Source organism: Heloderma suspectum, chromosome 9 (assembly GCF_057233095.1).
Source record: "Heloderma suspectum isolate Gila_16-S chromosome 9, 16-S_ref, whole genome shotgun sequence".
In the NCBI taxonomy this organism is placed as follows: domain Eukaryota; kingdom Metazoa; phylum Chordata; class Lepidosauria; order Squamata; family Helodermatidae; genus Heloderma; species Heloderma suspectum.
In genome coordinates, this window is record NC_139466.1 from 12,516,141 (window position 1) to 12,539,465 (window position 23,325).

At 46.3% G+C, this 23,325-nt stretch overlaps 1 protein-coding gene across 3 annotated transcripts in view; it reads right to left on the reverse strand.

Annotated features, from left to right (window-relative positions):
• Positions 1 to 23,325, reverse strand: part of CD99L2 (CD99 molecule like 2) — a 79,148-nt gene that overhangs the window by 14,052 nt on the left and 41,771 nt on the right. For 2 of the 3 annotated variants that reach the window (XM_084813719.1, XM_084813717.1), the window contains exons 2-7: positions 16,234 to 16,299; positions 15,512 to 15,550; positions 13,472 to 13,564; positions 12,519 to 12,602; positions 10,263 to 10,355; positions 3,878 to 3,943 (exon numbers count right to left, since the gene is read on the reverse strand). In XM_084813719.1, the coding sequence (XP_084669845.1) occupies positions 3,878 to 3,943; positions 10,263 to 10,355; positions 12,519 to 12,602; positions 13,472 to 13,564; positions 15,512 to 15,550; positions 16,234 to 16,299 (441 nt within the window). Of the gene's footprint in view, positions 1 to 3,877; positions 3,944 to 8,785; positions 8,822 to 10,262; positions 10,356 to 12,518; positions 12,603 to 13,471; positions 13,565 to 15,511; positions 15,551 to 16,233; positions 16,300 to 23,325 lie in introns of all 3 variants that reach the window. The other variant, XM_084813718.1, reaches the window with a different exon arrangement.

The following is a 23,325-nucleotide window of genomic DNA, read 5'->3' on the forward strand; positions in this document are numbered from 1 at the left end:
ATGTTCCTTAAAGGGTAGCAACTGTTTACTCCTGCAAAAGTGCTTGACTTGGGTCGGTAAGTCTCAAACGGCACAAAATTACATGGAAGCACATGGCTAACATGCTGCTGTGATCCAGAGGTACCCAACTCACAGAGGAGGGCACCCACTGCCTCTCTGCATGATTCACCACTGGCCACACCCCCTTCCCATTGGGCTGAGCTGGGGCTGTGTGATTCTGCTGCATCTCTGCCTGGGTGGGTGGGGTGCGTGTGTATGTCATTCCCACTGAGATACACTGCAGAGTTCACCTGCCCTCAGAGTCACTTGTCGTTTTGCTGCATGACTGGGCTCTTTCCAAGGGAGAACTCCTGCAGAAACAGGGGTCTCCTCTGGAGTGGGGTAACTCTCAACCTTAACACAGTGCAAATGACAGGAGGGCAGACTTCAGGCATACGAGGTCTATTTTCTTTAGGAGAACCCCACTGGACCATCAACCAGAGCAAGGTGCAAAATGGTGACTTAGCAGGGGGCAGAGCCAATTACCACAACCATGCGCTGTAAGAATACCACAGAGTACACCATTAAATTCAAATGCCCAAGTCACCTCCAAGTGCGCCGATAACTGCGTATTTAGTGGCACGCTTTACACAGCACCAAGGTGCAGCCTGGACCTTGCAGAGAGATAAAGTCTCACCCAGCAGCCTCAGCCAGGTGAAAAACTGCAAAGACTCCACCCTTCCAGCTACCACAGCAATGAGGGCCTAATCCTGCGAGAGACAAGAAAGGCAACAGGAAAAACAGCTGCCAGCAAGGCACAGCCTGGGCCTCGCCGAAACATCCCATGAGCTGTACCCTTGCCACTGTGACAAATTTGAGGACAAACTCACAAGTCTTCGTAGCGATCTGAATGCCAATGTTGAGGCAGCTCCTGTTGACATGTCCAGTGCACTAGCTTGTCATTAGGAGATTTGGAGCAAGGTGTCATTAATGTGCAGGTGACACCAGCTCTTTTTCTCTGTTACATCTGAGTCATGTGTCACGGTGCATGACCTGGACCAGTGCTTGGATGCAGTGGTGGGCTGGATGAGGGCCAACCAACTGAAACTGAATCCTGATAAGATGGGGGCTCTGTGGGTGGGCGGTCCTGGGTCCAGGAGTTGGATAATTTACCTAGCCTGGATGGGGTTGCACAGGGACATAGTCTGCGGGTGCTCTGAGATTCATCTCAGTGATCAAGAGCACCTGTTGCCAGCTTAGGCTGGTACAACAGCTACAATCAATCCTAGACAGGAATAGCCTGGCCCCACTGATCCATGCGCTGGTAACCTCAAGATTGGACTACTGTAATGCACTTTATGTGAGGCTCCCCTTGAAATTGGTTCAGAAGCTGCAGCTAGTGCAGAGTGTGGTGGCTAGATTGCTCAGTGGTGCTTCTTAAAGCACACATAACTGTGCTGAAAGTTCTGCACTGGCTGCCAAGTAGCTACTAAGCCATGTTCAAGGTGTTATGGCTGGTTTATAAAGCCCTAAACAGCTCGGGACTAGCTTATCTGAGAGTCCGCCTTCTTCCATATAAGCGGCCCTGGTTTTTATGTTCTCAGAGAGAGACTTGCTGACCATACCACAGTCCACTGAGCCTCATTTGGCCATGGTGTGGAGAAAGGCCTTTTCAGCTGTGGCACCCACCATGTGGAATGATCTCCCCACTGAGGTCAGGCAGGCTCCTAGTATGGAGCATTTCCACCGACAACTGGAGACACACTTGTTTGCCCAGACGTTGCCCTGACTGCTAGTATTGTCAGCTACCCCTAGTTATTTTAATTTAGATTTTATTGTTTTTACTATTGTTTTAATGATTGGTTTTATTGTATTTTATCATGATTTTATATTGTAAACTGCTTTGGGATACTTGAAAAAAATGAGAAGCAGTATAGAATTTTTAGAAAAATAAATACAAATAAAATGAATACTATTACATCACACTGTGCCTGGATTTTGTATGTAATATCGAATGACGCTTGAGCACAGCTGCTCCCTAACTGTGAAACTCCTGCAGTTAGATGGGGCCAGTTTCTATTAGAGAGCCTGATAAGCCACGAGGGTGGTTTTGTCTGTCCGAATACATTTTTGAGCCCCGGTCAGCCATCCAGAGAACAGAGTGGCTCCAGAGAATGCAAACATTGGCCCAGCTGTGTAGGATTAATAGCTCTTCACACCGCAGCCACTTCATAGGCAGCACTGGTTTTAAATTCTATACCCAGCTGAGCAAAATTCAGAGTCAAAATGGAAAGAATAAGCTATGAGAATAAGTGGTGGAGGTACCCCAAAGGGAACCCCTCTTCATCCCAACTGCTACATTCTTTCCTCTGTTATTACGTCCATTAAGAACGGAGCTGGAGAAACGAATGCGATCTCTCTGACCTCAACCAATCTTTGGGGAAACCGACTCACCAGTTCTATGAACATAGGACCAGATTATGTTCCTATGGAGTCATAGCTTGGGGCTTATGATTGTTTTCCACATAACCCACTCCATTCAGTGTTTCAATTTAGGGCATTGGTGGAACCACAAGAGGCCCAGTGTTAAAAGCACAAAGGAGCTGGACCTTTTTAATCCTTTGAAGTGGATACCATTGCTATAAGGTCATTCACATCTAAGCAAACTTCTGAACATACTAGAAGGGGGTGATATGTTAACAGATATTAGGAGGACGCTCAGGGGGCAAGGATAGATGGTACACAGGGAGATCCAAACATGTCCATTCCCCCTTTATCACACACTTTCCACACACACAACATTCACACACATAACTGACAAACATTTTGATAGGGCTGTTTACACACTTCCAGGCTAAACCCATTTCTACCAACAGACAGGCCTACCAGCTCCTATGCTTCAGAACGGCTAGGCATCTGAGAAGTTGGAATGTTCATAAACTTTCCATAATCCCTGAGCAGCTGAGCCTATCGCTAGAGAGGGATCATAGAACAGTATAGTAGGGTTGGAAAGGGGCCTCTAAGATCATCGTGATGGTTTCAATCAACTGAGTAAACACAGATACGACTGTGCTGTAAGGATGCAGTCCTATGCACACTTACCTAGGAGTAAGTAAGCCCTACTGAATACCATGGCTGAGTTCACACAACACAACAACCCACACTCAAGGTTGAATGTGGGTTGTTATTGAACCATAGGTTGTCATGTTGTGTGAAACCAGGCACGCTATCAAGCCATGTTTTGTTAACCATGGACAAACCACGAAGAGAACCCATGGTTTGTTGTTGAGCTGTGAACGGGGTTGTTCATGGTTAATAAACAATGGTTTGTTCGTGTGGTTGGTTTCACACAACACAGCTTTGTCTGCATCCAGCTGACAGGCCTCATTAGGTCCTGGTTGTTAATTCTTTTTAACTTGTTTTTAACAGTTTTAAATTCTTGAATGTTAAGGATTTTATATTATGTTTTATCATACTGTGAACTGCCTGGAGAGCTTTAGTTGTTGGACACTACAGAAATGTAATGAATGAATGAATAAGGGCACAAAGCTAAACCAGTTTGTGCTATGGGAACGATCCTGGGCAAACTCTGGGCGCAAGGAGGAGATGGTGGGTGCAAGGATGTTCCCACTGGGTTAACTGGTTAATCCTTCCCTCCCCAGTTGCAAACACACACACCCCAATGTCGCAATTAGATTTTTAACAGTTTCCACTGACACCAATGGAAACATTTTAGAAACCAGAGTAATTGCTGGCGGCGGGGGGGGGGGGGGCTATATGGAGAGGCCCCATGGGCCACAATTTTCCTACCCCTAGGCTAAACGATGGTTTAACATTCCATTCCATTGAGGAGGTGGTTGCTGAACATCTTGAATGCCTTAATGACGCAGTGACCTACCTTTCTTCTTGTCTGGCTGGTACTCTCCCTGATCCACGATATCAACCAAGTCGGCATCTGAAATACCTGTAGCGTTTAGAAAAGAATGAAATGGCTTGTGTTAGTCCATTAAACAAAGTAGTTCAAAATTGCTGTATTGACAGTGGACAAAAATAATCGTTTTTCAAAGTGTCTTAACCAGGAGGAAGAGAAGTGTTTCTCGGTTGGACTGGTACTTATCAGGTGCCGATTAGGAAAAGAGTATGGCCCTATTCGGGCATTTGTGAGAACGCACAAGGGCTCCAAGTACGTACTGTAGCCTGCCCCAAACTGGTGCCCTCCAGATGTTTGGGACTACAACTACAACTCCCAGCATTCTTCATCCTTGGCTATGCTGGCTGGGGCTGATAGGAGCTGAAGTCTAAAACATTTGAAGGGCAACAGGTTGGGGCAAGCTGTTGTACTTTTGTCTCCATGCATGCTGTCCCCTCAGCTGAGACCTTGCCATGTTGAGCGGCATGGACTGAACGGGAGTCTTTGAGCCTGCTTTGTCAGGGTTCTCAAACTCAGTTCTACCCAGGTTCGAAGGAATGCAAGTAGTACTCCTGTTCAGACCTTGCCATTCATCATGTGAGGGTCGGGGGTGGAGAACAGTGCACACAGATATATAAAGGTTAGGGCTACTGTGTGGGGCCCTGTCCCAGTACACACATTTCAGCTCTCATGCATTCTCTCAAAAGCCTGAACAGAGCTTATAAGTATGTTCTATGAGGACAGAAGCAAAAGCTACAAAAATTGTGGATCAGCTGTTTAAAAAGGCAGCCCTGTGTCATGTTCCACTGCCCTCTGCAACAGATGGTGCAATTTACCCCATATTCTGATGTCATTATTCTGTGCATTTCCCTATTTCACTTCTTTGCCCCGTGTCATCGATTCGCGCATCTGGGTTTCTTCACGACTGGAGTACTCGAACCTGCTCTTCATGGGGCTGACCTTGAAGACAGGTCAGAGACTGCAATTAGTGTAGAATACAGCAGCAAGCCTACTGAAGGGAGCCTTGTCATAATGACTGTATTACATTGGTGCTGTATCAACTGGCCCATCTCCAAGTTTGTTTCCAAGCCCAATTAAGGCACTGGTTTTAATCTATAGCAGGAAGAGCTGAGGGATCACTCCATAATATCCGTTTTTAGGTGCAGTCGCACACATTTCTGGTGTGATCACACTCGGAATACAGTGTACAGTTCTGGTCACTGCACCTAAAAAAGGATATTGTAGGGCCGGAAAAAGTGCAGAAAAGGGCAACTACAATGGTCAAGGGGCTGGAGCAACTCCCATGTGAGCCAAGGTTACAACATCTGGGACTGTTTAGCTTATAAAAGAGGCACGTAAGGGGAGACATGACAGAAGTGTACAAAATGATGCATAGTGTGGAGAAAGTGGGCAGGGAGACATTTTTCTCCCTCTCTCAAAATACTAGAATCCAATGCGGTCATCCCATGAAGGTGACTGGTAGGAGATTCAGGACAGATAAAAGGAAGGGCTTCTTCACACAGCACATAGTTAAACTATGGAATCTGCTACCACAGGAAGTTGTGATGGCCACCAATTTGGATGGCTTTAAAAGGGGGTTTGGACAAATTCTTGGAGGAAAAGGCTTTCAATGGCTACTAGTCCTGATGGCTATGTGCTACCTCCAGGATCAGAGGCAGTCTGCTTATGTACACCAGTTGCTGGGGAACATGGATGGGAGGGTGCTGTTGTGCTCATGCCCTGCTTGTGGGTTCCCGGTCGACAGCTGGTTGGCCACTGTGTGAACAGAATGCTGGACTAGATGGACCCTTGGTCTGATCCAGCAGGGCTCTTCTTATGTTCTTATCACCTCCATCCATACACTGAAATCTTCTGGAGACGCCTCTTTGCTGCGTGGAAGGCAGACACACATCATAGGGCTTTTTCAACAGCAATAACTAGGTTGTGGATTTCCTTATTCCATGACATTTGACTCTCTCAACTTTTCAGTGCATTCAACCAGTGGGTGAAAATTGTCCTATTTGAGTGCCGGACTTTGGCCTGATACTATGTTGTGTGTGTGTGTGTGTGAGTGTGTTGCTTTTTGTATTTTTTCTAGAAAAAGAAGCATTTGTGTTTTAAACTGATGTTTTAATATTTTGTTATGTATTCATGTAAGCTGCTCTGGGAACTTGTGCAGTCAAAGATGGGGTCATCTTAATAAAGAAATAAAGAAATGCATTTATTTTACTGGTGTTTCAGAGAGAAAACTGCCCTTCTAAAGGCTACCATCTACAGAGGTTTTAAGGGTACACAAATCCCAGTAGCCCCAACTGAACAAGTTAGGTAACCCTAACCTCTCTAAAATCAACAGCGTTACACATCCCTACCTCTTTGTTGGACTGCAGCTGTGCCCAAATTCCCATATGGAATTTATGACAGACAAGATGCTCCTGAAAATATGCTGTGGGAACAGTATGACTGACTACTCACAAATATTTCCAGGAATGGGAACCTCTAGTTTTTGGATTGTTTCTCTTCCTGGAAACATTGCTCCATAGAGAAGTAACCAATGTTAGTCCTATATAGAGTAGACCCATTGAAATGAATGAGACGGGTTAGTCACACTAACTTAAGTCCCATTCATTTCAATGGGTCTACTTAACGTAGGACTAACGCTGGCTACAAATCATAAGTCTGACAGCCAACGACAGTTCCAATATCTTGTATGACTGGACTGTCAAATGTGCAAACTGAGTTAGAGGTCCAAGAAGAATCAAAGGCAACCTTATGGCCACACAGGATTACAATGTGGCAGAAAGAGGAGGTAAAGTGGAATGCACCTGCAAGTGAAAAACGACAACCCAAAACTAGCCTGGCAGGGAGATAAAACTCTAGGCCAGTTCATTCCCTGTTGGACTAGTTTTCCATCTGCAGGCTTTTTTTTAAACATAAAGGAGCGTTCAAAAATCTGAATCCCCACCTGCAGTCTAAACTGATACTGTCAATTCTATCATCCGGAACTGCACCACCTTATTCTGCTACTATGTAGACCAGACATTTATTCTGGTGTTGCAGCCAGCTAACACCAACCCAACCATTAAAGACAGGACTGGTGAAACTGTAGCCGTCCCAGGTGTTGTTGGACTGGAATTACCATCATCCCTGGCCATGCTGGCTGGGGCTTATGGGAGTTGGAGTCCAACAAAATTTGGAGGGCCAAATTCTCCAGCCCTGGTTTAGGATAATGTTTTATGAGAAACTTTCCAGTAGTTAAGAGGGAAAATATATACACCATGCTTTGGCGGTGGCTTACTATGGAAAACAACCACTTGATCTAGCATTTGCTCGCATGCAAGAAAGACACACATTTATTTTTGCTTGCTTGCCAATACCAGGCACTGCACATACGAGTCATAAAATGCAGCTGCGTAAAACTGTGGGGAGAAGGAAGGAAGCAAGAGACTAGGGTGGCCGAAAACAAAACAGGGCTTCTGCATCTTTAATAGCTGTGTAGAACAGGGAATTTCAGCAGGTGTAGTTTGTCGAGCCTCTTTGACACAACTATTAAAGGAGCAGAAACTATGTCCTCTTTTGCATCCAGACACCTTACAAGCAACCCACAGCAGTTTTGGGTGGTAGTACGGAACAGAAGGCAGCAAACAGGAACATAGCTACCTTATACTGAGTCAGAACACTGGTCCACTAGCCTGGTATTGTTGACACTGATGAGCAGCAGCTCTCCCTCCAGAGTTTCAGGCAGGATTCTTTCCTAGCCCTACCCGGAGATGCCAGGGATTGAACCAGGGACCTCCTGCATGCAAAGCAGGGGTTCTATCACACTGAGCTATGGCCCCTCCTTAAACCTCACTTTATGAGTGAGCTTCAAGGAGGAGAAATGGAGGAGGAGAAAGTGCTGGGAAAAGTCAAGGATGACCCTAGGAACTGTAAGGTACAAACCCTTCTTCCTGGTCCTAGTGGATAGAGAATATAAGGAACGTCGCTTTTAGTGATGCTGACTGTCAGGCCATCGGTCCAGCTGGCCCATTATGATGCCCTGATTTGGCAGCAGCTCTTCTGGCCTTTCAGTCCTCAGAATGCTGCTTTAAACAATGGTGGAACCAGAGGAGAGGAGACCCTCAAAAAGATGCTCCCAAGGCAGAGTCCCCTGGCACACCCATCCATCACTTTGCTCTCTTACCTCTAGTACAAGAAGGAGCTTTCTCCAAAGGTTTTAACAGCATGATATTGTTTGCTTTTGAGTTCATAGTGTCAGCTTTCTTGGAGTATCTCAAAGTTATGAATTTTAAAAGGTAGCATGTGATAAAGTAAGTGGCCAACACACAAGATCTGGAGTTGGATCCAAATTTAGTCAAACTTAGAGTAGACCCACTGAAATCAATATCACTTAAGTTCGTCATGACTAGTGTAAGTCACATTGGTTTCAATGAGTTTACTCTAAGTGTGACTAAATCTGGATCCCAGTGATTTCAATGGGTCTACTCTCAGTATGATTAAAGCTGGACTCAACCCATTATATTGATAAGGATTATTTTGATAGGGATGCTATAGTTGTATCTGGCATTGCAGATCCTGCACTGAGTAAGGGGGTGGACTACATGACCTCCAAGGTACCTTCCCACTCTGTGATTCTATGACCATGTCATAGATGCGTGAAGTCATAGATGCGTGAAAATTCCAAGGAAGGAAGTGAGGAGGTTGCTGATTAATAGGGAGAAATTAGTAGAGGTATCCAGCCTGTAACACCCCCCGCCCCCCCCCCAATGCATTGTGCAGACAGGAGAACAGTAACAGGGTGAATTTTAAGTGCTTAGAAGGAATGGAGGCAGAAAACAAAGATTTGTAATGGGGGGAAGAGGGAAGGTAGCAGCTGGGAGCCAATCCAAGACTCCTTACCAGGTTTTCCACCTCTTCCACCTCTACCTTTCGAGCCTGGAACAGGATTCTTTATTCATTAACTGATCACAGAAAATAGCAGTTGTTGATTTAGGTTTTGCAATACAACGAAAGCACCAAAAGAAAAAAAAAAGAGTGCAAGTTCATACCAATTACATGAATATTCCGCCAAAACACCAATTTTCCTAGCATTAACTATATGAACACAGGGGCGGGAAACTGTTACTGTTTCAGTCAAGCTTATGGAACTCTACCTGGCTGAAAGAGTGACGTGAAAGAGGCTGGAGGTTACACACTTAGAACAACAGCTCAGCATGCAATGTCAACATTATCATTCCTTCTATTTCTGATGTCAAGGCACAAGTGCCGTTCCCTTCATAGCTAAAATGGCACCATCAACATACAAGAAGGAGGTTTATGGGAACTCCAAAGTTTGAAAACATATTTAGAAAAAAAAAAACCAGGGGAACCCCAAAACAGCCAAATGAGGACTAAGCATGCCTATTGGAATGGAATGCTAACCAGTTGTTGGGTGGCGGGATGGAACATCAAGAGGGGAGGGGGGAAATGGCATGGACTAACATGGAATTGGGTATGGCTGACTGACTGGAAACCCTGAAAAGGAAGACTCCACACTGCAACAATGTGTTGCAGGTCCAACTTGTAAATTATTATGTATCTAGACCAGGGGTGGGCAGATCTCCAGATGTTGGGGACCTCAATTCCCAGCACTCCTGGCCCTTGGCATTGCTGGCAGGGACTTCTGGGGGTTGAAGTCCAAAACACCTGGAGATCTGATGCTCTTATGCCCCCCCCCCCGATCTAAATCCCTGTGTGCTGTTGGTTCATGCCATGGATCTCATGAACCAACAACACAGACTTACTGCCAGATTTACGGACATTACTAGTATAGGTGCCTCTCTTGCTCACCATCACCAGCACACACACACAGCACCTCCCGCTGCAGATGCCCACGGTCTTCCTCTGGAAGCACCCCCCTGTTTGAGCTAGCTTTCTGTGGGTCAGATTTAGTCAGGAGAAGGAGGTGAAATTTCACCAAGGGACATGAAGCCCTATTTTATTTGAGTGATTTTTGGTTTTCTTACCTGCCCCCAGTCTTTGGCTACATCAAACAAATATGTGAGAAACCTTCAAGTGACTAAAGCCCAAGGAAAGTGGAGTTCTTTGGCCCATGAGATGTCTTGATCACTCACTCAATCTGCCTAACTCAATTGTCCTGGCTGGGATCAACTTCCCTTTGGATCCCCTCTCCCAGAACTGCTTCAAGCAGCAGACATTCTGGCTCCATCTGAGGGCAGGACCCCCCTCCATCATCTCAGCTCGGCCCAAGTGGCATTTGGCTCCTCTCCTTCCTGAATGGTCTCCATTGGCAGCTATCTGACCTGACTGTGTTAGGGGGAGAGGAGAGGCACAGATCCCCCTTCCTGGCCAAACCGAGAAAGATTTATCAACATACCTTGACCAGGATTGACGTTAGGCGTTCCACCTCCTTGCCCATCGTTTTGGCCATCCAAGGCATCGGCTAAGTCCAAATCCTTTGGCTCGTTTGCTATAAAACAGCACATTGGTTACCTATGGGTTGCCTATAGGATCCGTCACTCTAAAGTGTCTATCATCAGTGACCATTTCAACTGCATGTACGTGTTGGTGTGTCATTTTTAAAAAGAGCCACCCTGTTAGAAGAGGTGTGAGGAGGAAGTAAGGTAGGGGAAGGCAATCTTTTTGGGCCGTGAGCACATCCTGCAAAACAGGTCCTGGGCACCACCACAAAATGGCTGCCATGGGAGGCCTGGCAAAGGACAAGGACACTGTAAAGCTATCCCCCCTGGACCAGCCCCAACCTCCTTGTGAGGTAGGACTGCTCATGACCCAATCCTGGCTCTCCTTCCAAAAAAAGGACTGGCCAAACCCGGCCTTTCAGTCCCCCAAAATACCCAGTAGCCACCCTCTTAGGCCAAGAGGCACTGAAATTAGCACTGAGGTTATGCAGAGAGATCACACCAACTAAAGGTTGAATAAAAATTTATTAAGATCAAAATGAAGGGGCAGACGGAAAGGGAAGAATGGAAGTAGCAAGTTACACAAGAGGGTACAAAGCCAAATCACTTAACTATATACAGAGAGCTTCATGAACACACACCCAAGCAAAATAATAAATCTACCTGGCCTATCCTTACATACAGAAGTGTGGATCTCCCCGGATAGCAACCAACCATCTGCAGGTCCACGACAAAGGGAGACCCCATGCCTTGACCTCAGCCCTGTAAAAGAGCCCTCTACCCTCTTGTGTAACTTGCTACTTCCATTCTTCCCTTTCCCTCTGCCCCTTCATTTTAATAAAGTCCAGCCCTGGCAACCCAGGACAGATTTTCCTTCAGCCGATCACTGGCTCAGCCCTGGGTGGACTGCCCTGGCCTCCAAGAGGCTGGAACTCCCCACCAACTCCAGCTGTTAGAACTTCCCAGTTAGCAGGGACTGTGCCTGGCCTTGAGCAAAGGGCCGAGGAGCCTCTAGATAACAAACAATCCCAGGTGGTTACATCCAACGTGACAGACTGACATAATCTTATGGTGGAAAACAGGCCATCATTCTTGACAGACACCTTCCCAAAAGACTGAGTACAAGGCAGAGGAAAGACACAAAACAATTTCTTTGAACCTACAGTTTTCAACACCAAAAGAAACCTATTTCACAGCAATCCCAACTGCCAGTAAGAACTTGTGTTAATTAAAAAACAGATTACGATGTCTGGACCCTGCTGTAAAATTATTTTGAGAGACGCTGGGTGACGACACCATAAAAGCCTTGTCTGGAAGCACCCAACATTGTAATCCAGCAGATCCACTGGAGATCTGATCTCCAAAATGTCCAGTGAATCTTCCTTACTGAATTGGGGCGGATGTATTCGCAGATCCAAAATAGCAAACTGCAACAGTGGTGATCACAAGGCTATAGTTCGAAAATCTGGAGGAAAAATAGAGGTGTAGGGTTGTGAGGACAAACGGGGAAGGACTAAAAGGCACCACCCACAGTTACGGCATGTCTGGACCACCACGCTTCAAGTGGAAGCCAAAGTGGGAAGAATGACAGCGTGACCGTTCCCATTCCCATTTGGCTTGTGACAACCTTGCTCCTGGTTGTTGCCTACCTCGATGAGCAAACCTTATGCCGGCAGTGGGGGAGGTGCGGCTGCCAGATGCTGGTGGACTGCAACTCACATCATGCCTTACCCAGCATAGCCAGTGGTGAGGGATGTTAGGAATTGCAGTCCACCAACAACAGAGAGCCAGTGTGGTGTAGTGGCTAGAATGTTGGATTGGGAGTCAGGAGATCCAGGTTCTAGTCCCCACTCGGCCATGGAAGCTCACTGGGTGACTCTGGGCCAGTCACAGACTCAGCCCAACCTACCTCACAGGGTTGTTGTTGTGAGGCTAATATGGAGAGGAGGAGGAGAACGTACGCCGCCTCGGGTTCCTTAAGGAGGAAAAATGGTGGGATATAAATGCAATAAATAAATACATAAATAAAATCCCTTCCTGATGCATGTGGGATGTCAGATCTCCAGTGTTTGTGGATCTGTACCAGCCCTTATGCCTTGAAGCAATATATAAACAGGCGTCCTATAGCAGGTGACGTTTTCCAGAAGTAGAAGTGAAAGGAATTATTTGACATATTCCTTGTACTAGTTCTTGGTATAGAGGTTGGCATTTACCTGGGGTCTTTTTGGGAGGTGGCTTGGTGGTTTTGGGCTGCTTGGTGGTGGTGGTGGTATGTAATACATTCCAGCGGGCATCGTCTGAAAGGAGGAGAACACAAGGAAAGGTTACCCTTGAACCAAAAACCCAGCGTGCAAGGAAAAGAAGGGTTTCAAGAGTTATATAAGCATCTCAACTTCTGTGGCAGCCTTTCCCAACCTTGATCCCTCCAGATGTGTTGGACTAGAACTCCCATAATCCCCCAGCCAGCTATGCTGGCTGGGGGATTATGGGACTTGTAGTCCAACATGTCTGCCGGGCACCAGGTTAGCGAAGGCTGTTCTACGGCTTACGGAACACATGGAAAGGATGCAGCCCGTGACGTATCTGGACAGACTTTCATTTTCCGCAGTTGTTTGTCAAGTGGCTTGAAGTGAGTTGACACATGCCTCTTCCACCCGTCTATGACTTGCATGTATGAAAGGGGTGTGTATGAGGAGGACCCAATAGGCAGGATAGAGAAAAACATTCCCTCCACCCCATTTCAGTACCGTGAGGTGTAAAATGGCCAACTGTTTAGGTGGCTTCGCTGCGCACTCAAACGTTGCCTCAGCTCAGACACCACGCCAAACCGTGGTTTGTTAATTGCGTGAGGGGACAAGGCCCAAACAAGGCTTCTTTAATGCGCTAAAAGCAGAGCAAGAAGCTTTTTGGTGTGCTAGGTCATGATACAGATTTCTCCCTCCAAAGAAGGCAAATCAAAGGCAGAGAGGTAGCAGCTGAGGTTTTGGGGAGAAGAGAAAATCAGGAGCAGCAGTGGAATGGGAGGCTGGAGGAGAAAGGGAGACTTTGCAATAGCAAGAGCTGTTGCACCTAGCAACTCTGGGTCCTACAAAGCCCATCTGTTCCGAAGCCTGGGGAATTTTAGCCACCCCTGCTCTAAAACCTAGCAGGAAAAGGAACAGCTTACCTGGTTTCCTCGGATAGGGCCCGGTGGTTGCCTTTGCCGGTTTTGTCGTTCTCTCTGGTGGGGTGTCAAAGTAGTCACTCAAATCCAACTCGCCTGTTCAGCAAATAAATAAACACACACAAAACAAACCACTATTGATTTGGGTTTTTCACCATTTGTATCCTCCCCTTTCCTCCAAGAGGCTCAGGGCAGCACAGAAGCATTCAATTCTACCCTCACAAGAACCCTATGTGCAGTGGAGGCCTGGGGGCTCTGACGTCAGTGGGGCTGTGAATCCACTCTGGGTTTCAGTCAGAACTCTAAAGGAGATGTCCAAGGTGCTGAACCTATTTGGGGGAATAGGGTTCAGCACCTTGGATAGCTCATTTAGAGGTCAGGCTGCTGGAATCAAAAAAGGACTTCCAAAGACCGCCCAGGGCCTCCCGCTGCTGATGTGCATTGCAGGGGCCTTCATCACAAAAATGCCAGCCATTTTTTAAAATAGACCCTGCAATCATCATCATCATCATCATGAGGAAGAGGAGGAGGAGGAGGACTGTTCTCATTGCCAGATTTTGGGGTGCAAAATTCTGAGTTTCAGGCTGGTTGACAAACCTTTATTACCTTTATCGTAAAACCAGAGCTTTTGAATAAGGGTCAACGGTAGCATTTTCACTACATATACCTGCTTGAATGGATTTGCCTGGCAGCACACTGACTTCAAGCTTGTGGGGCCTACTCTTTTATTTCTTTTTTTAAAAAACCAGAATGCTGATGGCCAGCAACTCAAGCTAGGTCCTAGATAGTGGTTGATGGGGGAGGAACCCGATGTAAAGTGTTGATTCAAAGGGCAGTGGCAAATACCTGCGGCATCCCATGACATCTGTACTGTGATAAACTGCATATACAAGCACAAACTTACATCTTACTTACTGTGGATCAGGGTTCCTTAGAGCATAGATTGAGGAAGGGGGATCCTTTTTGTTGTTGCTATTGTTAAACAATAGGAAATCAGAATCATTTGTTCATCTACTGATAATCATCCAGTGATTTACCAGCAGATCCCAATCTATCTTTTACTAGGGGTGTATGACAAATTTGTTTCAGTTTGTTTTTGGCCAGAATTTACCCAGTTCTCACCTCCCAGAACCAAATGCAGACCCGAATGCAATCTGTGGCTGAAGTCCATACATTTCCAAACCTGCGATGCGATTCGCAGAACAACCCAAAAATGTGTTCAAAAAATGTGTCCATTTGAAAAATGCGCATGAAAGAAGGCATACTTCTGAAAAAACACATATATTTCAAACTACGCATACATGTGGAGGTATGCGTGCATATTGGGAAAGGTGTGTGAAAATATGCACATGTTTGTGCAAAATGAAAAGCAACCAACGTTCGCAATCTGATATGGGCCATGCGTTGGAGCGAGGAATTCGTTGGAATGCGTTGGAGCGTGGAATTCGGAAAACCTTGATGAGCTCAAGTTTTGAGTATTCACACATCCCTACCTTCTACTTGCCCCTGGTGCAGCCCAGACATGCATTCTAAGGTGGCTGAGCCCAGACCCATGGCACAATTGCACGCACTTGAGAGACTCTGAGTGTGCGTGCACGTCCATTTATCGGTGTCCTCCATCGTCCCATCAGCCAAGAGAAGTCAAGGGTGCAGGCTGAGCCATGTGCCAATCTTGCTGGCGGCAGTCGCTGTGGGAGTTCTTCTTCCCACACCCATTTCCCTGTGCAATGCCTTCATCCTGACCTAGACTCCAAGCGCAGACCCCTCCCACCTCTACCCGCTAGCATCCGCCACAGGAGCAAACAAAAAGTGTTTGCAATTCGTTCTGCTCCTCCAAGGGTCCATCAGGCTGCACCAACCCCTGATCTGCCATAGTTTTGTTTGTTTTTTAACCCTAAGTTGCCATTCCTGACCTGGAAATCTCCACTGCTCAGCCCTGTATAATAAAAGAGCCACACCTCTCTACAGGAAATGGTGTACGTGAAAAGAAACCCGGACTAGGCTTGTCAGGTCTTTCTTTGTAACAGATTACAAACATCTTACCTGTTCCACCAGAAGGCTTTTTGGGTGGCTTGTGAGTAGCTGTGGTGAGACACAAACAGGGAGGGAAGGAGACTGCAGTTAAGTTTAGAAGTAAAATGAGTATATCAAACTTTCCAGCATTATCTTATGCATGTTTACACAGACGTAAGGCCCACTGAATTCAATGGATCTTCAAATAAGTGTGCAGCCTTAATTATGTTAGGTGGAACACACTGGACTGGGAAAGAAACATTTGTGATTCCATGCAAAAACAAGGGGAAGTGGAGGATGTGGCACCAAGCAAAAAAGACCAGCATTTTGAGAATCGTATTTAAAACAAAAATAAAGTTTCTTGCCCTTATGACTTCCAGAACAGGCTTAGAAGTCCTTCGTATCATGTGTGTGAGTGCCCAGAGACAGCTGCTGGCTGCTTGCGGAAAAATCATGTGGGCTAGGTAGATACCTCATCTCAACTACTCAAGGCAACTCTTAAAGTTGAACCCACAGTATATATTAAATTCCCTTTAACATGGAATGTAGAGCTGTCAGATTGTAGCATGTAATTCACGGTTTGTCTGGCTTTGACCCACACTGGATCCATACTGATTTTTAGCTGTTGGTAATTGTGGGAAGAGACTCTGTCCATAAGAACAGCCGTATATAATACCAGCCAGCAATCCAATCTGTTCACAACTTGCGCTTTCTCTGGCTGTCTCAATCGCTCTCACACAAGGCTGACTTACGTCGCTTTGTTGGAAGGCCACCATCCAGCGCATCTTCTAAATCAAAGTCAAAGTCATCAGCATATCCTAGAGACAAAGAATTAGCATGGCTTTTACATTGCTAATCGACAGACAGACACATGTGTGTGTGTGTGTGAGAGAGAGAGAGAGAGAGAGAGAGAGAGAGAGTATATTGGTGGGGGTAAGAAACAATTTACGGTACAACAGGACAGGATGAGCTCCCCAAATTTCTTCGGCTTGCAACACATTTTTCCAAAGTGACCCTTTCTGCCGGGCTCAGCCGCTTTCTCAGAATCCTGTCACTGCCAAATTGCAGGGCAAGTCAGCATTTAGGTTCTCCATTTGTCTCTCTTAATGGATGTGATATAAATACATGAGCTCCACTTGCATTTGTCAAGGCAGAGACTACCGATTCATCTCCCAATCTGCCACTCATTTACAGATGATTATTATATGTTTGGGGGTGGGGGTGGGGAAACACACTGCAAAATATTGGTACAGCATTTGACAAAACAAAACAGGAAAAAAGAGAAGCCACCCACCCAAACACATCTTCTGGCAAAATGCATATTTGGAGATGAAGAATGCTAATTCTATATTTGTACTGTAAAAGGGTTCTAGGGGAGGGAGGCTGCCAGAGCTAAAGCTTCATAGAATCCATTTCCCTGTGATAGAAAATGATATATTTAAAAACAGCAACAGTCCTGTTCTGACAAACAGAATGAACAAATAGAAGGTACATTTGTAGTGAAACACCACTTTGCATCTTTCCGAAACCAGCCTGTGTTCACCCTAAACTACTGCTGACTGCAGTGGGGAAGGTTCAGCTTTGGTCCATTGTTTGGGCATCTTCTTTCTTTCTTTTTTACTCCATGCTAATTACTGTTGACTTAAGATCCACTCTCAATGCATTTGTCCTGATAAATTCAGTATTTTACATCTGTGAGCACACGGGGTAATTAATATCCTTTGGGTTCGCTAAGTAAGGCAGCACGGACAGAACATTCAAATGGCTTTCCTCTGATTCCAACTGCTAAATGGATTTAGCTGCAGCCACCTGAGCTCTGGCGTGTTCCATGAATAAATTTAAGGGTCGACTGGCAAGGCCGGCAACAATGGGAAAAGGCGCCCGCTGGCAGGAAGCAAGTGTCAGCATTTCAATGGACAAGGTGGAGAGAGGGGTGCCTCCAAATTTCTACACATCCTGGTCACGAGGAATTGCAGCCGGTTCAGCTCCAAATCTGGTTTTGCTCCACTTGGCATCTCAACGTAAACGTGAGGAACAGCTGGAGCAATTTATAGGCAGGCTTGAAGGTTTTAAAGCGGTTTTATCTTCAAAGATTTTTATTTCACTTATGTCCTGTTTTTCCTTTGGGAGCTTGGAGAAGCCAGTATGGGGACTTGGAGTTGGTCCCCGGTCCAGGCACTGACAAGGCAGTTTTGCTTTGTAGGTAACAGAGCAGTTACTGCCTGCTCCAGTGACCACTCCCTGCACTGCAAAGGAGTTCTAGAGTCAGCATATCTTTCTGAATCTCAAAGAGATATAACTAGTTGGTTGTCTTGCTGAGTCTAAGCGCCCCTGGAGGTTGCATGGTTCCCCTCTAACTCTCTATTCTATGCTCACTACAACCCTGTGAGGTAGATGAGGCTGAGAGACAGTGACTGGCCCAAGGCAGAAAGGGAGGGAGAGAGAAAGAGGGTGGCAGAAAGGGAGGGAGAGAGAAAGGGGGAAGTGGAAAAGGAGGGAGAGAGAGAGAAAGGGGGTTGCAGAAAGGGAGAGAGAGAGAAAGCAGGCTGGCAAGAAGGGAGAAAGAAAGGGGGAGGCAGGGAGAGAAAAAGGGGGAGGCAGGGAGGGAGAGAAAAAGAGGGAAGGCAGGGAGGGAGGGAAAAAATGGGCTGGAAGGAAGGGAGAGAGAGAGAAAGGGAGAGGCAGAAAGGGAGGGAGAGAGAAAGGGGGTTGCAGAAATGGAGGGAGAAGGTGGTGGCAGAAAGGGAGGGAGAGAGAAAGGGAAGGCAGAAAGGGAAGGAGAGAAAAAAGGTGGCCCACCCACTTTTTACTCTGGCCCCTAACATGGCCAGCCTGCAGCCCTCAACAGATTACCCCTAAGAGAATGCAGCCTGTAACTGAAAAGCAGGTTCCCCACCACTGCTCTAGCCACTACACCACAGTGGCTTTAGTTTCAGTTTGATTTTTCTCACATAACACTCTATGTGAGATGTAAAGCAGCGCTCATCCAGAAGGAGCCTTCCACTAAGCAAAAAGAACACCTCTGGATCCAACGCCTTGTGCTGGCTGCCAAAGATACCATTTGTCCCGTGGGGCAGGCAGAGAAATAACAGGGATACCCAGTGATCTTTATGTCCAAGCAGGGATCTGAACTTGGGTCTTTCTAGTCCTGAGCCAGCAACACCCCACCCTCTACACCACTTCAGCTCTCTGTGAAATAAAACACAAGAGTTTTAAAAATAGTAATAACCCGGCTACAAAAGCAGTAGAACATCTGCCTTATGAGAATGCAAAACACACACACACACACACCCCTACTGTACTGCTCATAATCCTACGATCAATAAAATATTTAAGCCTAGCTGCAATGAAGGGCCCAAGGGCAGCACTACACTCACGTTTGTATTCCAGGAAGGTTTTCCCCTTTCCTTTTTTCCCTTTCCTTTTTCCTTTCCTGTCTCTCCAAGATTAAATAAATGTTAAGGACGCTGATTCATTATACTCCAAAGTGATACAATTAACAAGCTTGCTTTTAACACAGGATAATACAGCTGTGGCAAGCAGCTATTGCAGAGGGAATTCAATCCTACAGTCAAATGGCTGCATGGAATCAAACGTCAGATTTTGGCTTCATTTTACAGTTTGCGATGCACTTTTTAAAAGGACATTTTCATTTATTAATTTGGGGAATTTATATTTGGCCCTTTTCCCAAAAAATTGAAAACAAAATATGCCGGGTTTCTTTCACATACAAAAATCCGATACAAACAGAAAAAGGAATAGCATAAAAAACACACAGAACACGAATTAAAATGGCAGACTTGAGATCTAGAGTCTCCCAAAGGCCTGGGAGAATAATAAAAAAGGGTTTTGACTGAAGGATGGTGGAGCAGTTGCCAGGCAGATCTCTCTAGAGAGGAAGTTCTACAGATGGGGGTCACAGTCCAAAACACCCCTTCCTTGGTCACCACCTGCCTTGCCCCCAACAGCAGCTAGACCTGAAAAGCATTAGAAGAAGAGCACTGGCAGATGACTGGAACATTTAGGTGGGTTGATATGGAGCCGCTGGATCAAACCAAAAGCTGATTCAATTCAGCTCTAAATGAAGATGCCCGTGGAAAGCTCGCAAACAAGCCCATGAGGGAGAGCGGGTTCCTCGGTAGTATTTGCCCAGCACCACGCACTTAAGAGGTATACCGGTTATGGAGGTTTCATTTTCTGCTGTCATTGCTAATCACCATTGATACACCCATTGATAGTGTCCCTCAGAGAAACAGCCATATAGCTGGGAACTGTGGCTGAGAGAGAATGGTTCAGTTCAGACAGCACAACCACATCATGATCAAGGATGATTCGCAATGTCTGATTGACAAGCCATGATATGCGAGCAGCCGATAAACCAGAGATGGAAACTATATTTGGTGCTAACCATGGTTTGGTGGCGTGATGTTAGATTGATAAACCACAGTTACAGGTGTTGCTCTGATCCCAGAAGCTCCTGCACCATCGAAAGCAAAATTCTGAAGTTTCATATTAAGAGGGGAGAAACAAAGGCAGACCAGCATTAAACCATACTCTGGGGCCTGAACTAAAGTTAGTACAAAGCACAGTTTAGTGCCGCCTTCCCCAGCCTGGTGCCCTCCAGATCTTTTGGACTTCAACTTCCATTGGCCTCAGTCAGCATGCCCAACGGACAGGAATGTTGGGAGTTGCAGTCCAAAATATCTGGAGGGCACCAGGTTGGGGAAGGCAGATATGGAGATAGGTCTTCTAGGTACTAGAGGCCCAGGCCATGCATAACGTAATCTTATCCACCAGGGTTGGGGGACTTGTGGCCATGCTGTCTAGGACTGATAGGAGATGGAGTCCAAGAACATTTGGAGAGCACACATTGTACACAAATGCCTGGGATTAAGTCCCATTGAGCAGGTTTGGGTGGACTTCAGGCTTGCGGCATCTACGTTTTTCTTTTAACTAGAAAAACAAGGCCCACCATTCAGAGCCAGATAGAAAGAAGTAGTTATGGGGGTGGCACTTGGGATGGAGCTCATATTGTCTTGCATGCCATGAGACACATGCTGGGATAAGTTGCATATGCAAGTTACTACAAATCAGGAAAGACCAGGTCAAAGGGAATCAATTTTACATGTGAGGAACACTGAGGCCAAGAGATAAGCTATTAGCAAAAGGTCAGTCAACATAACGATTTTTTTTAAATGTTTACTTTTGTTCAACTACTGGGAGTCAGAAACCCTTGGTGATATCTTGTAAAGCATCCCGAAATCTACTAGTGTATCCAACACTGTTCACCACTACCCCACACTAGCTCTACCAGTGTTTATAAATATTGAAAGTGTAAAGATCCCTCCATTTGAAATTTAAGCTGCATAGAGATTGAGCTGCTAACGCTCTCCATCTCGCCCATCACGGTGCAATCTCAACTGTGATTTTCGGCAAGCTGGAGGAGAATGCTGCAAAAGCAGTTTGATGTTCCAGCCAGTGGGGCTTTGTCATGGTCATTTTATCATTCTGTCTGGATGAAACAGGATTGTGGGTTGTTGTTGTGTGTGTTTTTAACGGCTTTGACAGCTACGTTTCCATTAAAATAACTAGCGGGGCAAAATATTGGCATTCAGTCACATGCAAAGGGGAGTTTTGCAGTGCTTTGCAACCGTCGGACAACAGTTTCAGAGTTGCACTGTTGAGAGGGTGGCCAGATGGAAAGTGAAACTGCTCCCTTTCCCCACTTCGCTCCCTTCCATTCCTTAAAGCATTTTTCTCCTGGTTCAATGCCAATACCAGAAGAGAGCTCAGCTTGGGAGACAATTGTGCCTGAAGTGGCAAAGAACAGACAGACAAGGCAGGGAGGGGGTGAGGGTTACCCTCCTCACCTACGTATTCCGTGTCATGCAAAAATGAACTCCCCAACTTTTATATGTGAACAGGGCAAACATGGCTGTGCCATTAAATCTTCTTTAGCTCTTACTGGCCGGTTAGAAGAGGAGGACTTCAGCAGCTTGTCATACAGAGGGTGGGGAGAAGCTGCATTGGCTGAGATTCCCTCTGCCATTCAACTCTTAAAGGGACGGAAGCCACATGGTCCATCTGCCGCTTGCATTCTCCAGCTGAGCTGTTCCCCTCTCCCTCTTGGGGAGAGCTGCAGCTCAAGTAGTAGTGCATCAGGCTTTGCATGCCAAAGGTCTCCGGTTCTATCCCAGGTATCTCCAGCTAAAATAGGATCTCATAGCAGGTGACAGGGAAAGACCTGTTTTAGAGAGCCACTGTCCGTCTGATATCAGGCAACACTGATTGAAGATCTGATTGAATATGAGGTGGATTCATACGTTTGCATGTCCTCCTTGGACATCTGAGAATCTTAACTTTCGACGCAAAGACTCCACTGTACCACACCAACACCTTCTTCCTTAATCCCAGAAATGGCCACGTTCCAGCTTTTTGAAACAAATGGCACCCGGAAGTATTAGCAAAGCTAGGACGGTGCCTCCCCAGGATCCTTAATAGCTCCTTAATAAGCAGAGAGGTGGATGCGATCAGTAAAGCTACTTTCAGTTCCCTACCCACCCACCTACAAGGAGCCTGCAGGGCCTGCTTAGGCTCAGGCAAAAAAGGAGAGATGGCTTTGATGAAGCCCCACGTATGGAAGAACACAAGAAGAGTCATGCTGGATCACTTAGACCAAAGGCCTACTTAGTCCAGCATCTTGTTGCATGTTGGCCAACCAAATGGCCATGGGAAGCCCACAAGCAGGTCATGAGTGCAGAAGCGCCCTACTACTGCTGTTCCCCAGCAACTGGAGGTAGCATATAGCCATCAGGACTAGTAGCCACTGATAGCCTTCTCCTCCATGAACTTGTCCAATCCCCCTTTAAAGCCACCCAAGTTGGCAGCCATCACTACATCTTGCGGCAGCGAAGTCCACAGTTCAGCCTACCCCAACCCAACCCAGGCCCTCCAGATGAGTTGGACTGCAACCCCTATGATCCCATGACTGGGTATGATGGGGGCTGTAGTCCAACCCATCTGGAGATTGATTGAAAAAGGCTGCCATAGTTTATACACCATGTGAAGAAGTCCTTTTTTATCTGTCCTGAATATCTGTCCCATCATTTAGCTTCCTTGGATAACTGCGTGTTCCCATATTATGCGAGAGGCAGAATAACATCTTACACTGAGTGAAAACGGCAGGGACCAGAAGCCAACCATTCAGCTGAGGAACATATGATGCGGCCATTATACCAAGTTAGGCCATTTGTTCATCTAGCCCAGTATTGTCTATTCTGACTGGCAGCGACTTTCCAGGGCTTGAGATGAAACTCTTTCCCGTCCCCTCCTGGACGTGCCCAGGATTGAACCAGGGGCCTCTTGTATGCAAAGCATGTGCTCTACCACTGAGCTACAATCCCACCTCCGACCCTCACTTTCTAGGCACAGGCCATCATGATGGCTATAGTGAAGCCCATCCCTCCCTTTGCTGCCACAGCTATGAGAGGCTGAACAAAAGCCATTGGTTTTTTGGGGGGATTAAGCAGAGGTTTCCTGGAAGTGGGCTGTGATTAATAATACATCACCCACTAATTGAAGCCAACAACATCTCTGTCTTGCCCATGGAGGTTAAGGGAGAAACGTGAAGCCTTCATGGGTCAATAATGCGGCCCTCCGTCAATATGACATCCATTCCCATGTATGTGCACTATGGGTTTTCCATCAGATAGGAAATAAATACATTTGGCATTTCTCAGAAGACAGACAACAGTTGTTCCAGGTGCCCCTCTGGCCCATAAGACTGCTTTCCCCCCGCTGCTCTGATGTATAAATAGGGAATCGCTGCAGTGAGATGCCAAAAT